This window comes from Rhinolophus hipposideros, assembly GCF_964194185.1.
Source record: "Rhinolophus hipposideros genome assembly, chromosome: 26".
Taxonomy (NCBI): Eukaryota; Metazoa; Chordata; class Mammalia; order Chiroptera; family Rhinolophidae; genus Rhinolophus; species Rhinolophus hipposideros.
The window spans coordinates 10,754,330-10,769,194 of record NC_138072.1 but is presented as its reverse complement, the minus strand read 5'-3'; the positions used below and the strand labels follow the sequence as shown (position 1 = coordinate 10,769,194).

Here is a 14,865-nt window from a genome sequence, read left to right as displayed (position 1 = left end):
TCAGAACTCCAGAAGGACACTGAAGCAGCTGTTCGATAAGCACTTTGACATTTTTCACTGTAATTTTCAAAACTGAGTTTGTGAACTACATAATACAGACTTTTTTTCAAAAAGCTCCTGAGAAAACAGGAGATTCAAGAGATTAATTTCATTTTAACAAATGCAATTAGCAGTTAATAGAACCAGCACTCCATCTGACAGCTACCTAGTGTAATTCCTAAGGAAAATATATTCACATTCAAAGTTTTTCCCCAGTATAAATGATCTAAATGAGCTGTATTCTTTTCAGCTTATTACTCAGAGCTAATGAAGTCAAAGGAAACACGACATGTCCAGCACTGTGGGCCAGGTCACAGCTTCGATGCTCGTTTCCTCATAAAATGGAGTCAGAACGTCCCGGCCATACATTTTAAGATGTGAATATATCATCGAAATTCTGTTACCAGTTTAACAATTTCATATATACTTGCTATTTCAAACCTCAAATCTTGATCAGTAACAATATTAAAAATTTTAATTGAGCTTACCAACCAAAGGAGATGGTCATTTTTTAGAAAACTATGGTACCAGTAAAACTGTCTAATATATTCATTGCCAGTTCTCTGAAGCATTACAACTAGAGAAAAATCTTGAGTCAATACATTAAGCTCTAAGCCAGTCGGGCCAATCAACTCCTAAGAATCCCAAGAAGAAACTTCTGACAGCCCTTGGGAAATAAAAATACATGAGTGCTTTGAGATATGAGCATATCTGCTGGAGCAAATGAGTTATTTCCAGATCTTTCTTTGACTTGTTTTGATCTAGTCCAGGTGGACGAAATGCTCAGCCAACCAGACCCTTAACACGAGACTGCCCATTTTTGTATATTCTAAACTGCCGTACATTTCCAATAAAACTATTACATCTGCCCTGTCCCAGCTTATAATGTAGCAACAGAGTAAATGTCTTGTAAGAGAAGGAAAAGGAAGCAAAGAATCAGTGATATATCAGAATTAGAAGATATAAATCCTAATTCCTAATTCTTTAATGAAAAAAAATCTTATTTATACAGAGATTTTTTAAAAAAACAATTTCAGGTGAAACTATGATATTAACACCATTGCAAAAGGTCCAAACAAAGGCCTACCTCTATTATCTCAAAGAGCAGCCCAGGCTCGATGACAATGGTCACTTGGTACTCGGCTGCATTTTTGCCAGGGATACTCCCCAGGAACGCATCTCTCATGGTGCATGCGCTCTCCACGGCTTCCTCCAGCCCAGGCTTCTTCCAGATCGAACTTGTATTAATCCACCCAGTACGAAAAACGCTCTTGGGTTCTTAAAAAACAAACAGGAATTGACAGAGGTTCTCAACCTCTAACCATTAAATAGTTACTATTCATGGGAAATGAGAATTACTAGTTAAGGTAATCGTGGGATGAAATATTGTGAAGCCATCTAAATATGTACCAGACATTTACGTGAGCATGTGGGAATTTTGATATTTAAAGAAAGGATAAAATATATAGTAAGAGCTCAAAGAAAAAAAAGATGGAAGAAAATAAAACAGAAATGTCCCAATATTAACAGCTGTCTTTGGGTAGGGAAGTAAGTGACTTTTCTATAGTTTCTGATTTTCTATAAGCTCAATACGATTGGGCGGGACGGGGGGGGGGGACTATTATAAAAGTAATTACTAAAAGGCATGATACTTTGTTTTAATAAAACTTAATATATTTCTGACTTTACAAAAATATTTAAGAAAAAGTGATTGCTCAATATAGTCAAGCTGCTAATACATTTCAGAAAGCATTTCAAGGTGGCTTGAAAGCCATTGGGAAGTTCATCCTACTCCTCCACAAGTACGTACAGGAACTACGAAGTGACTAAGACACATCATGCCGTAAATCATTGTGGATTAGTAAGTGCCCCTAACAGATACAACTGGAAGTTGCACCCTCAACAGGGGCCTTTCTCATGCAGAGAACGAATCAAGTGTTCCTTACCTTTAATATAAGGTATGTGCTGGAATACCTCTTCAGCCAAGTGAGGAAGAATGGGAGCAAAAGAACGAACTATTACATCCAAAATTTCAGCCAACGCAGTCTGACAAGAGCGTCGTTTAGGATCATGTACATTTTCACAATAAAGCCTGAACAAGAACAAATTCAGCAGTTGACAATACTTTGTATATTCTGACTGCCAAGACAGGTGCTGTTTCAACGCTGAGCTTATTCTTACAATGGCTAGTCTGTGGATCTAATCTAAAGAATAAGATATTCTATCACAATTTGTAATAACATCCTCTATTACACTTTACTCCTTCCATGTATGCCCTCAAAAAACTCTCAGCTACGTAGTAATGTCCAATTCCGTTTTTCAGAAAGTAGCCAGAGTCTAGACTAGTGCGTAAAGACAATTGGTCAGTTAGTTGGTGGTATTTAAAATGTGACTTCCCACCCCTGCAAGGCTGTGTCTGTGCCCCTTAAGACTTACAAACTCCTGAAAAGAAGTGCTATGTTCATTACCTCACGTTAGCTGCTATTACTTCTTGAGCGCTTACTTTATAAAACGCAGCATTAAGCACATTACTTATCGCTCTTCATTCTCGTAACCACATTATGAGATGATGTTAAATTAACATCACCACTTGACAGATAAACAGTAAGTGGCAGAACGAAAATTCATAATCAGGCCTGGCTCTACAATCTTCTTAACTGCGCCATGCTGCCCAGCTTGCTCACCATTTGCCAAGCAGAGGAGGCACTCAAGAAATATTTGTTAAGTATTTCAGTATTCAGTCATACATACCTATCTTTGATTATGCTGAAATAAAAGTTAGAAAGTTCTCTGGTGTAAAAGGCTCGTAATAGCCGAACAACTTTTCCAAAATCGTACTGTTTATATGAATCGGTAATCTAGGAAACAAAGCCAAAAACATTTGGAAGCTGGGTAAACAAATGGAAATGCAAGTTATTGTAAACAAAATATCTTCCTTTGGAAAGTATGTTTCTAAGGCGGACAAATACAAAACAGGTAATAAGAGCTCTTGGGGGTCCCCAAACATCCTGGATCACAAATTCGACTACCCTCAGAAAAGGACATTCAACTCTGGAAACTTTAAAACAACTTTCATCAAAGGAAAGGGTCAGGTATTCAATGATGAAATCACACCACTTCAAAACAGTGAAGAGGTTACCAATGTTTCTTCATTTATGCCTGAAAAGTAAACTTGGGCAAAAATCTGCACGCATGCCTCTGTCCGTACGTGGAAGCAACCACATTTCCCGTTTTTGAGAAAACACAAAGTTGTGTTCATATGTAAATGAGAAAATAACTTGAGACACACAGGAATACTCTATTTCTATGCTTCCAGGGGTACATCTGCAGGTAAAGTACAATTCTCCTTTATTCCATTCTGTCGGAGAAACAAAGCTGATCTTGAGAGAAAAATATGGTTTGAGGAGAAGTCTGGGCCTATCGTTCCCACGAGGTACTTCTCTAGTTTTCTGAGAAACTAGGAAAGAAGTCCTAAGACTTACACCTCCGGTCAACCTAGGAATAAGTGGAATTTATCAAGTCTAACTTCTTTCAGTGCTATAGTTACAATGTCTAGCAAGGTTTGATCCATTTACATGCAACTCCAACTCCAATTTTCAACATCCAACAGTGCTGATGTTTCCATTTTCCAAAAGCTCATTAATCCCCACTGACCTTATTTGCAAAGTCCTGCAGCAGATGTAGCATGTACTGGTCTATGACGTACATGTTGTTAACAGGGATGGCATCTGTCTCTGGGTTGAAACCAGCCACATTTCCCAAAAGAAAGCGGAGTGTATTCCTAAGCTATTGGGGGGGAAAATGCAGTCAAAGAAATTGATGATGCCTTCAGTTCTTACTGAAAAAGTATTTCTCTAAGTTTTATCCAACTCGTTACTTTCTTAATGGAATACTTTTTCTTTTTGGATACTTTTTAAACATTCTTAAGTAAGACTACAAATGCAAAAAAAAAAAAAAAACCACAGAAAATAAACTCTCATTCTAACAGTCCAGTTATAGAAACGATCCCTGGACTTTCCACATAAAGACTAGAGAGAGAATTTTCATTCTATTTCTTTATAAACTTAGGGCAAGTCACCTTTCAGTGGCCTTATCTGTTCATATGGGAAGGTTAAAATGTGTTCACCTGCCTCACAGGTAAAACGAAAGATATATTGGCTCTATATTTTAATAAAATATAAAAAGACAGTATATAAAATTATTAGTATTACTAATTTTTGAAACAAGTAATAGAGGATATTTTTAAATGCTCACAACATACGTAGAACTCATTTTCATTCAGTTTTGCATTGCCAACAAAATGTGCCCTTTCCTGAAACAATGACATAATCAACTTTTCATTGAGAAATAGGAAGAATGATGGCTCTGACCTTGCTGATATCATCTCTGGCAGCACTAAGGACAGATGGACTAATTGTCACTTCAGTGAAAACATTGGACTCGGCCACCCACCAGCGAAGGACATCGGCACCGTAAGGAGGCTCTGTGTTTTGATCCTTTCCATTGAGGGAAAAAAAGATAAACATATAAATGGCTTTCAGTTCCAGTAGGTGAACCAATTTCCTACTGAGGAAATGTGTGTGCACAACACGAGCATAAATACTGAATACCTGCACTGTAATGAAGGGCTCTGATCTCAGAAACCAAACTGCGTCTAAAAAACAATGCTGGGAATAAAAGAAGATTGGTCTCTCCAATCTGTTCACTGCGCAGATGCTAACACCAGTCTCCTCCCCGGTCACATGAGTGTCCATTTACCTATCAGAGCCGGTGGTCAGACTCAGAGCAGCGCCCTGACGGGCCCCATGATGGCGGAGGGGAATAGGAAGGGCTGCTTTTCCCTTTCAGTATTCCCTAGCAACTCTAAACAAAGAAATGGTTCTGGGCTTTAGGAGGGCAGTAAAAAGCCAAAGGAGTAAAGTAAGAGACAAGTGATTTCTTTTCTAAAAACTGCAAAATAAACCAAATGATCAGCAACCCCACATTTGATGTTTATTAATGGTGTGTAATTTCCAAGAATAATGAAACATGCATTTAGAAGCTGCAATCTCATTTTTTTCTTCTACCATTTCGTTTTAACTGTCACATTACAGTTTGCAAACTTTTAAAGCTCAGACAGTTACAAAAGGGGTAAAATGATTCAGGACCCAACGAAAGATTGAGACCTGAAATGAGTCAAAAGGGCCACCATCCCAGCCCTTCCCTTTCTCATTAAAATCATGTATTATTTGAGAGTCTAGTTTTAAAACATGGTAATGCATCTGCTATTCGTACGAAGATTTTTTACATGAAAGGAACTACATGAAGGGTATTTAGCTGCCAACTTAAGAGCCTTAAAACAAAAATAAAAATTTTATTAGAGAACCACCTACTTGTCCTCCATTGATGACAATGTCAGGATCAATGACATTCCCAAGAGACTTGGACATCTTTTCTCCCTTTTCTCCAAGGGTAAATCCATGAATCACCACTGTCCTAAGAAGATAAATCGGCTATTAGAATAATAAACAGAATCATAATGATTTTTTTGAAGATGACTTACAGCTTAAAAAGAGTATCCTATTTTGACACAAAAATAGGATATTTGACAGATTACGTATGAAAGCTTTTCTTGAAAGTCTAATTCTCGGCAGCTAATTTATCATGCATGTTAAATAGTAAGCTACGTACTTATGCACAGGAAAATTTTTGATGTTTACCTTTACTAAGCAAGTATTTCCTGAGCATTATGCACTGATTTTGATCATTAAAACTAACCAGGAAAAAGTATGCCTTGAAAAGAGCAGATTATCACCTCAACATTACCTTCGAAAAGACAAGTCAAGAGAAAAACGTATCTGCTGTTCTATTGGCTTATAAAAGCATGTTATACAAGAGACAAACATTGAAATTATTCTGAAATGGGTTTTCATTGTTAAGATTGCAAAAATCTTAAGCTCTTTAAGACTCTTTCTCACTAGAACCTTTAAAAAATACAAGGAAAAGCAATTTCTGTAACTAAATAATCCCTAATTTATAAAATTCGCTGAAGGAATGTTCATTCATTAACCACTGTGGACATTCCAATGAGGACAACTGAGCTCAGGCTGCCTTTAGCCAACCTAGAACCTCCTTCTCTGGTCCCTCTGTGTCGAGTCTTAACCACATTTCACCACCTGGTTCTCCACAGGTTCTCACCACTCCAGTCACGCTGATTTTACTCCTTCAAGGAGTTATGATCTGCAGCAGTGACAAAACTTGTCTGTATTTTCTCCTTTTTCTACTTCAAACTCATTTCTCTCATGAGACTGGAGACTAAGCTAATTGAAGGCGGTGTTTTACCCTATACGGGGGAGGGGGTGCCAAAAAAATGTATACACATGACTTGCATTCATCTTATCAGTATATATTGAGTATTACAATTTTAATAGTTTTTTCCTTTCTTAAAATGTATATACATTTTTTTTTTTGGCACATTCTGTATATACCATTCAGCACAGGGCTTCACACACTGGCTGGTACCCAGCAGAAGTACTCCAAGTACTTCCAAGTACTCCAAGTGTGCTGACTTGTTAAGTAATACTTACTTAAAAGGCGCTTTTTTCCTCGCTGCCACACTTGTTAATAACGATGACTGAAACCAACCGCCAAGCTGGTCTTTTCCTTCCAAGTACAAGTCTGCTCTTTGATCAGTACCTCAAGAAGTATTAAAAATTACAGAAATTTAGTTAAAATAGGAAAACAACGGTTTGATGAAGAGTATGAATGAAACAGTCAAAACTACAGTCTAAAATTGGGTTTATGTATTACCGATAGTGGTAGTTTATTTATGTTCTGGCAGCCTCCTATGCATGCAACATACATGTTTAAATTAAACACATTTTCTTTCTTTGAATTAATTACCTAAATATGACTGGGAAGAAAAAAATGATTTACTAATCAGGTACATTTTTACCACTGAATTGTATTTAATAAATTATTTCTATCACAGTCAAGTATTTCGTTAAGAATATCACAAACTAGAAATAGAGTGAGTAGACTAAACTCTATCGGTACCATGGACAGCGGCACATATCAGTTTTATGGACACTTTCCGTGCAGTTTAATCCAGTCCATGGCTCCAATATAACTTGCACTGCTGCACTTAAAAAGCAACAATGCTACTAGCAGCAGTTCTCACCAAGGCCGGAGCAGTGAATGAACTCTGAAATATACTGCACAAGCACTATTTCACATACGGTATCCTCTTGAAATTCAGGATGCTGCCCCATAAAGATGGTCGTAGGTAACTCTTCTGCCTGTTTATAACACTACATAAACTACCTGCAGTATCTTATGTAGTGTTATTTGCCCACATTTTCAATATAATTTAGGAAAACAAAGTACTTAAACTCAACATTTTCTCTTAAATACTGTGGGCGAAACTTAGGAAGTATTTCAGAAAATGATTACATAAAAAATTGTAAACATTTTATTAATATGTAACATATTGGGGCATTATGGATTATGTACATTTTTAGCCGTCATGCAAAGGAAACATGAATTGATACGCATTTTGCTTTTCAAATTTTCTAAGCTGAAAAAGCCCAAATAAAGGAATATTTACCTGCTAGGAACCATACTGCTGTCCTCTCAATCCTAAGGCCTAGAACCAGAAGTATAGCTCAAGGGAACTTGAGGACAGGCAGGCCCTTTCAATCCCTTTAACACTGGCCAGCTACACAGACAAGCTGTTTTCCCCACATTCTCTTGCTCCAGAGAGCAAACGGGATCTGTTGGGCCAAAGTCGGCCCTCAGTCGCGGTGCAAGGAACTGTCTGATCCGTCCTTAGTTCCCTGCCAGCTCGTCCCTGTCTCTACCCTCAGTGAGGACAAGCCACACTCTTCATTTCACCTCTGACTTTTCAGTTAGTATCCTCAGTGACATTTCTTCTCAAGCATCTAATCACATCTTCGCATGTGCCTTCTCCTACTATTCCCTTCTAGTTCCTGCTGAATCTCTCCTCTCCCTTAGCCAATGAGGCAAACACTTACCCGATGAGTAAGTATAATATTAGTAGTTGTCTTGTATCAGGGGAGAGGGAGCTGTGAAAAGGCAATGCAGTATAGAAGAAGGAGAACTGAAAATCAGGGTACCTGAGTTCTGGTCTGACACTAAATTATGTGACCATCACCTATTTTGCCATCATCTATTTAATTCAATCTCATTTCCTCTTCTGAAAAATGCTGGGGGTCCAATTAGTTCAGTGATTCCAAACTTTGTTTTATAGAACTGGGTGCCTTGAGGTTCCCAGGTGGGCCAAGGAGGTTAGGAGGGAGAACAGTCCCACTTTTATCTAACATATTGTGGTTCTATATAAAATTTCATTTGGAAAAACAAAAGTTTAGAAATCATTGGACTAAATGATCTGCAAAGGTCCAGTTACATTAGAGCAGGTCTTCCAAATAAAGCAAAAAAAAAAATTTTTTTTTTGAGTATAGGTTTTTTTCTAACTAACGTCATGTATTTCCAAAACTGCTTAACTGGTAAATAAACTATTATTTAAAATTACCTGGAAGAATGTGAGACCATGAAGTTCCACTATCAAACCAGATGTCCAAAATATCCTGACCGGGCACGTACTCCAAGGCGTCAGGGCCACCGACCTAGTAAGACCATGTAAAAGCATTTTAATTATGTGAGATGTACACAATAAATACTCAAAAAAGTCTTGAGGAAATGAAATACAGCCATTAAATTCACATTTTAAGGTAAATTGTAAAACATGTAAAAATATTTCCCAATTAAGTACGATGGACTCATTGACATGCAGACGTGACTGTGGCCACTTTGTTTCATTACACATTTCTTAGTGTAAACATAAACTGTTTATTTTCTTAAAATAATCTTCCAGTGCGGATTTTTTGGTGTATGATACGATCGGTTGACTCTAATTCAGATCCCACCAAGTCCTGACGTACCCATGTTAGTTAGTATGCACTGTTCTCTCAGAATCACGACTCTACCTACTTAGTCAACCAAGTCAGTTAAAATTTTGTCCCTCAATGAGAACAAATAACCCTCACACTCCACTGCTACATTAACTACCAAGCTTCTCTAGCTAAACAAAAGTGCTCTCAAACTGCACTGGTTCTCATGTATGGTGAAAAAACTCATTAACTGTACATGATAATGTAATTACTTTAACTCCCAAGAATCCCATCTGTCATTATTAGGTCATACAATGCATACAAAGGCTGTTCAATACAAGTAGAAACTGACCTGAGATAAGACTTCTTTTGGAAGGAGTTGCTCAGGGGGAAGAGTCCACCAGATATCACTGCCATGTTGTTCCACTAGTTTAATAATATGCTCGATGGTTTGGCTATTTTGCAGGGGGGGCAAGCAGAATTGTTCAAGTAAGTATTGTGATTACCACCAAACATTTTAAAAATAGTAATATTTTTTTCCTTTCTGCGGGATATTTTTTCCTATCTTCCCCCCCAAACTTTAGTGGTATTATCTTCAATTACTTGCTTACTTGGCTGCTGCTATCATCTGTGATTCAATATAAATAGTATCAGTATATCTCAAAAATGAAATAAATCTTATGTATCCCTTAAAAGAAGAAAAATGACTTCTCCCAATATCCATTTCAGTTACTGATTTCCCTATTTCTAGCAATCTATTTTCTATTCAGTCACCTATATTCAAAACCTCCTAATTACGTCACACCTCCAATTTCTGCCCAAATTAAACCAGCACAATCTGACAGTGCCACCTTTGAAACTGGCTCTCGTTCTCACTAACACTATATTAGTCCAATTTCACTGCTTCCATACCAGACTGACGCCAATGGTTTGACTTGTCCCCAACGCTCATCTCTTTAATTTGAAAACACAAGTCTGAGAGAAGCACATTCCCAAACTGCTTTTATCACACCAATTCCCTCTCAAAATCTTCCAGTGCCCCCATCCCTGCTTACAGGATTAAGTCCACATCCATCTGCCCAAGAGCAAAGACACAGTGAGACCCAACCTTTGACAACAGATACCCAGGCTTACAGCCTGACTGCTACTTTTTATATATACATGACGACGCACAAGCTCTGCATTCTTCTCTGAGTCTCGGTTATTGTCCAGTTCATTGGTTCAAAAATATTTACTGAGTACCTCCAACGTCCTGGACACTGTTCTAGGCATTGGAGACAAGATTCCTGCCCTCATGGAACTTACATTTTAGTGATCCTAGGTGTTTCCCTTAGAATGACTGCACACTAAATGAGACGATTCATGTAAAACTTAGCACATGGCCTAACACAACAGAAAGCCAATAAATGCGTATCAATTGACCGTATCATTGGGAAGATAACAGTTATAAATTATTTGAAAATTACACCCAGGGGGAAATTTATACTCAATTTTCTCACAGGAACAACATACTTTTAATTTATTACCACAGCTTTATTGACATTACAACTTCCTCTACTTGTTCTCCATTGAGTCAGTTTATATAATGTTCAAATGCCTGGTCCCTAGAGCCAGACAGCTTTGGTTTAATTCCTGGCTCCATCACTTTCTAGTTACGTGACCCTGGGCAAAGCACTTAACATTTCCGTACCCGGGTTTGTAAACTGCAAATAACAGTATCATTAAGCAAGCTATTACAGATATTAATCAAGCTTATATATATAATGCCTAGACAATGTCTGGCACCCATTACTAAGAATTATGTAAGCATTATTCAAACATTCTCTGAAGTCAGCTAAATTTTTGACAGTTAATTTTGTTAACCAATTACTAAAACACATACTTTTGTTAATATTTAAATTAGTTAAAATACACATACCGTGTTTCGCCAAAAATAAGACCGGGTCTTACACCGTTATTTCCCCGAAAATAAGACCAGGTCTTATATTAATTTTGCTCCAAAAGATGCATTAGGGCGTATTTTCAGGGGATGTCTTATATTTTCATGTACAACAATCTACATTTATTCAAATACAGTCATATCATCTTCTTCTGGAACATTGTCATAACGTACTAAATGCATCCATCTGGCTGACGATCTTAATTAACGGGGGTTTATTTTCAGGTAGGTCTTATTTTCGGGGAAACGCGATACTAAAACCAAATTTGTATTATCCTTCTTTCTACTACTCCATTAATAACTGTAAGTCCACGAGTCGATGAAAATGGAAAGAGTAATGCACAGGAAAAAGCTTTAAATTCTCAATCTGCATCTGCTTCTTAATCACGACTATGTAGGGCAAATCATTTAAACTCTCTGGGTCTGATAATTCACAGATAAACGGAAGTGTTTATTAAAAAAACTTGTGGGAAGCAAAAATCAAATGGGTATGATAAATTAAATATGCTCTACACATTGAAATTTGAAATACCTTACCATAGCAAAATATCGCTAAACTTGTATACCATGATGTATAGATTGAAAAATATAATGCTACCAGCACCTATTTTGAAGAAATTATAAATAACAAGAATGTTAAAATGAGCATAAGTCCCTATTTCTAATACAATCACACATTTTAGATGGACTTTAACAGTAAAGATAAACTTGTAATGAGACCATAAAACTTTGTGCAATAATTAGCTATTTATATGACTCTTTGGTTACTTATTACCATTTTATGCAGTTTGCACAGAACACTTTATCAGTTAAGAAAATATGAATATCCTATAATAGAAAATCTCAATAAATCTAACCCTCCTACCCGAGACCTAATGTTATTACACTGAAAGGACCAAAAAGGAGAAAAATACTAGCAAAGTCATTTGTACACACACAATTACAATAGATAGGCTGTTCATACTAAGTATGAAATTTTCATCAAAAAGAATGATTCTAAAAATGAGTGTCGTTTTGCCTTTTTATTTTTTACAATATTGTCATTAGATTGCAATTTTAGGTAAACAGTAAAATAAAATAGCAAAATAATCTAAAATGTGTTAGAAATAATCAGATAAAAAATAATACAAAAGTAAATGCAAATGGTTCAAATTTCATTATTAATTTAGGAAATAAGGTAGAAATGTTAGGACCAATTTTACTATTAATCAAAATGAAAGCATTTATGTATACACCACACTTTACACTTTTCAAAGTATTTTACAAGCACTCTAACTGGATTCACAGAAAAACCAACTTAGTAGCTCTTGCAAACTGTTTTGTGCTTCCAGATTCCTTAACAATCATGAGCTTAAGCAAGTAATACAATTAAATGTCGGCCTTGAGATTGTGTCTCCTAAATCATGGTTCAAAGCTGTTTTTACTTCTCCATTCAGCCTCTCTAACCGGGAACTTTATACTCCTCTCCTCTTGGATTTCCTAAGCAAAGGCAGAAAGACTTATTGCCCATGCTTAATGAAACCGTGACCCTGAGATGAAGGTGGGCACCAGGGAATCTCAGATTACTGCTGACAGAACAAGCACTAAGTACAAAACCCGGAGTCTACCTGCCCCTGTTGGATATTGACAGGAATACATCGTATTATGTTTCTGAGCTTCAGTTTCTAGGAACACTGGGAAAAGCTGTGAGGAAAAAGGCTACGAGAAAAATTTTATACTTAGAAAAAGTGCTAATGTTTTAGTCAGTAATTTACAACTAGATGTACTTACATGTAATCCATTTTAGAATGCCAAATTCAATTCTAATGACAGTTACTTTTTATATCCCTAAATACTGTGTTTCCCCGAAAATAAGACCAGGTCTTATATTAATTTTTGCCCCAAAAGATGCATTAGGGCTTATGTTCAGGGGATGTCATCCTGAAAAATCATGCGAGGGCTTATTTTCCGGTTAGGTCTTATTTTCGGGAAAACATGGTAGAAGATAATTCTATGAAGATTTAGTATTATATTTTAAGTATTACTGAACTATACTCAAGTATCTTACTGAGTCTATAACTAAAAATACCAAACAACAAAGAAAGATTCCCATTTCGCAGTCGGCATGTAATTAACGTAACTTCCCCACCAAGTTTGGTCAACCAGCTCTTCTTGTCAAACCAAAATTCAAGTTTTAATGGCTACATTTTCTCAGTACTATTTTGAGATCTTAGACAAGTATATTACTTAAGTTTTGAGAGGAAACATTTAAAAACAAAGAGCTTTAAAAATAAAACTTGCAATAAAAATAAACACACACGACCTACAAACTCTTGAGGTTTGCTGGATTCCAAATAAGGATAAATTTAATGTTCAAAATCTGAAAAGATAATTTGGAAAAAAATACAAGTAAAGGCTGCACAAGTACTCAACAGATACTCATTATAGCACTGCAGCAAAAACCTAGAAACAGGCACATATTAGATGGGTTACATTTACTTGATTTTCATACACTGGGAACGAGGCAACCATTAAGAACTGAGCTACCATTTTAATGGCTGTCAATTCATTCTTTCAAAATTGACTTAAATTATCTCTTGTCTTTCATATCCTTTTTCCTTTATAAACACTGTATTAGATATCCTTCCATATATACCTTTGTATGAGACATTAGTCCTTTTATTTCCCTAGGATAAATACTTAGAAGTACAATTTTTTATAACAAAACTGAGATCACGCTTTAAAATTTTTCAAAGCAATTTTGTAGGCATTTCTTAGTGATATTAAATATTCTTCAGAAAAAAATACAAGAAAGACGTCAACATCTGTCTTGGGAAATTTAAGAATTTTCTGCCTTTATTTTGTTAATAATATCCTATACTTAATACAGTTAACATAACCTAAAGATCAGTGTAAATTACTGTTGATTAAATGGGTGAAATCACTTATCGCTACATAATCTATATGCTTCCATTTGAATGCTGTATTTCATAAAGCAATAAGTCCATCGTAAAACTTTGTACTTTACGCAAGAGCCTTATCTAAACTCATGCACTAAATGCCCCTATGTTTCAATCAGTGAAAATTCACTAGGTAATATGAGCAACTACAGCACCAACCAATCATTTTGGACTTTGACATCAACTGGGATGAAGGCTTATTTAGCGGCTACTGGAAAGTAAGCAGCATTGGGGTTACTAGGTAATGAAGAAACTGCTGCTCTGTGTTTTGTCTCTATAAAAGCAAAAACATTCAGGATTGTAAGACAACTTTTCTTCTGCAAGTTACTGGAATAAGAATGAGGTAAGAGGCTATATGTTTCATATTTATTTACTAAATTTATTTACTAAATTTAATACTAGAACAATGAAATTTGAGGAGGACACTATTTTTAATTTAATGCTATACTTATGTTTTAAAGGCGACAGGAAATGATTTTGAAGAAACTTTATTTAATGAACACTATACATTTTTTTCACCAAAAGTTCATTAATTATTAATCTGAGTAAAAAACTGAGGTAACTACAGCGTACACTCAAGTTAAACTGGAAATTTCTTGCCTGTTTCTAGTAAACTTCTCATAATACCCAGAAATCAGGAGCTAAGTTCCCTAAGTGCATGCTAACTATTGTATTAACATTGTCAAATTAATTACAGTAATCTGAAATGAAAGAAGTTTACCTAACAACTTCTTTTCCTTCCTAGACAGCAAGTGGTTCTATATTTTATCTTTTTTATGCTAAAAAGTATTTATTTTGTCTTTATTAACCAGGAATAGATTTCCACCTAAATTATAATGGCATTAGATTACATGATCAATGATGTTAAAGACAGAAATGGAATTATTTCTTGAGAAAAATACAAATATGAATATAAAGTGTAAATGAGAACATTAATTCAAATCAAAATTAAACATTAGCGTTTCAAATATGCCAGTCTCTAAATGTATTTCGAACATGAAATAAATGAAGATTTCTTCTATGAATTAAGTGTACTTAAGAGATTTATAGACTTTCATCC

The 14,865-nt window shown here is 35.9% G+C and overlaps 1 protein-coding gene across 2 annotated transcripts in view; it reads right to left on the bottom strand.

The window, feature by feature from the left end:
• The window catches only part of IARS2 (isoleucyl-tRNA synthetase 2, mitochondrial), a 33,089-nt gene that overhangs the window by 3,788 nt on the left and 14,436 nt on the right, over positions 1-14,865 (bottom strand). For both annotated transcript variants that reach the window (XR_013992676.1, XM_081039427.1), the window contains exons 13-21: positions 9,280-9,382; positions 8,570-8,663; positions 6,606-6,714; positions 5,412-5,514; positions 4,410-4,535; positions 3,694-3,825; positions 2,791-2,897; positions 1,986-2,131; positions 1,127-1,317 (exon numbers count right to left, since the gene is read on the bottom strand). Coding sequence is in view for 1 of the 2 variants with exons in the window: in XM_081039427.1 (XP_080895553.1) it covers positions 1,127-1,317; positions 1,986-2,131; positions 2,791-2,897; positions 3,694-3,825; positions 4,410-4,535; positions 5,412-5,514; positions 6,606-6,714; positions 8,570-8,663; positions 9,280-9,382 (1,111 nt within the window). In the remaining variant the exon portion in view is untranslated. The remainder of the gene's footprint in view (positions 1-1,126; positions 1,318-1,985; positions 2,132-2,790; positions 2,898-3,693; positions 3,826-4,409; positions 4,536-5,411; positions 5,515-6,605; positions 6,715-8,569; positions 8,664-9,279; positions 9,383-14,865) is intronic.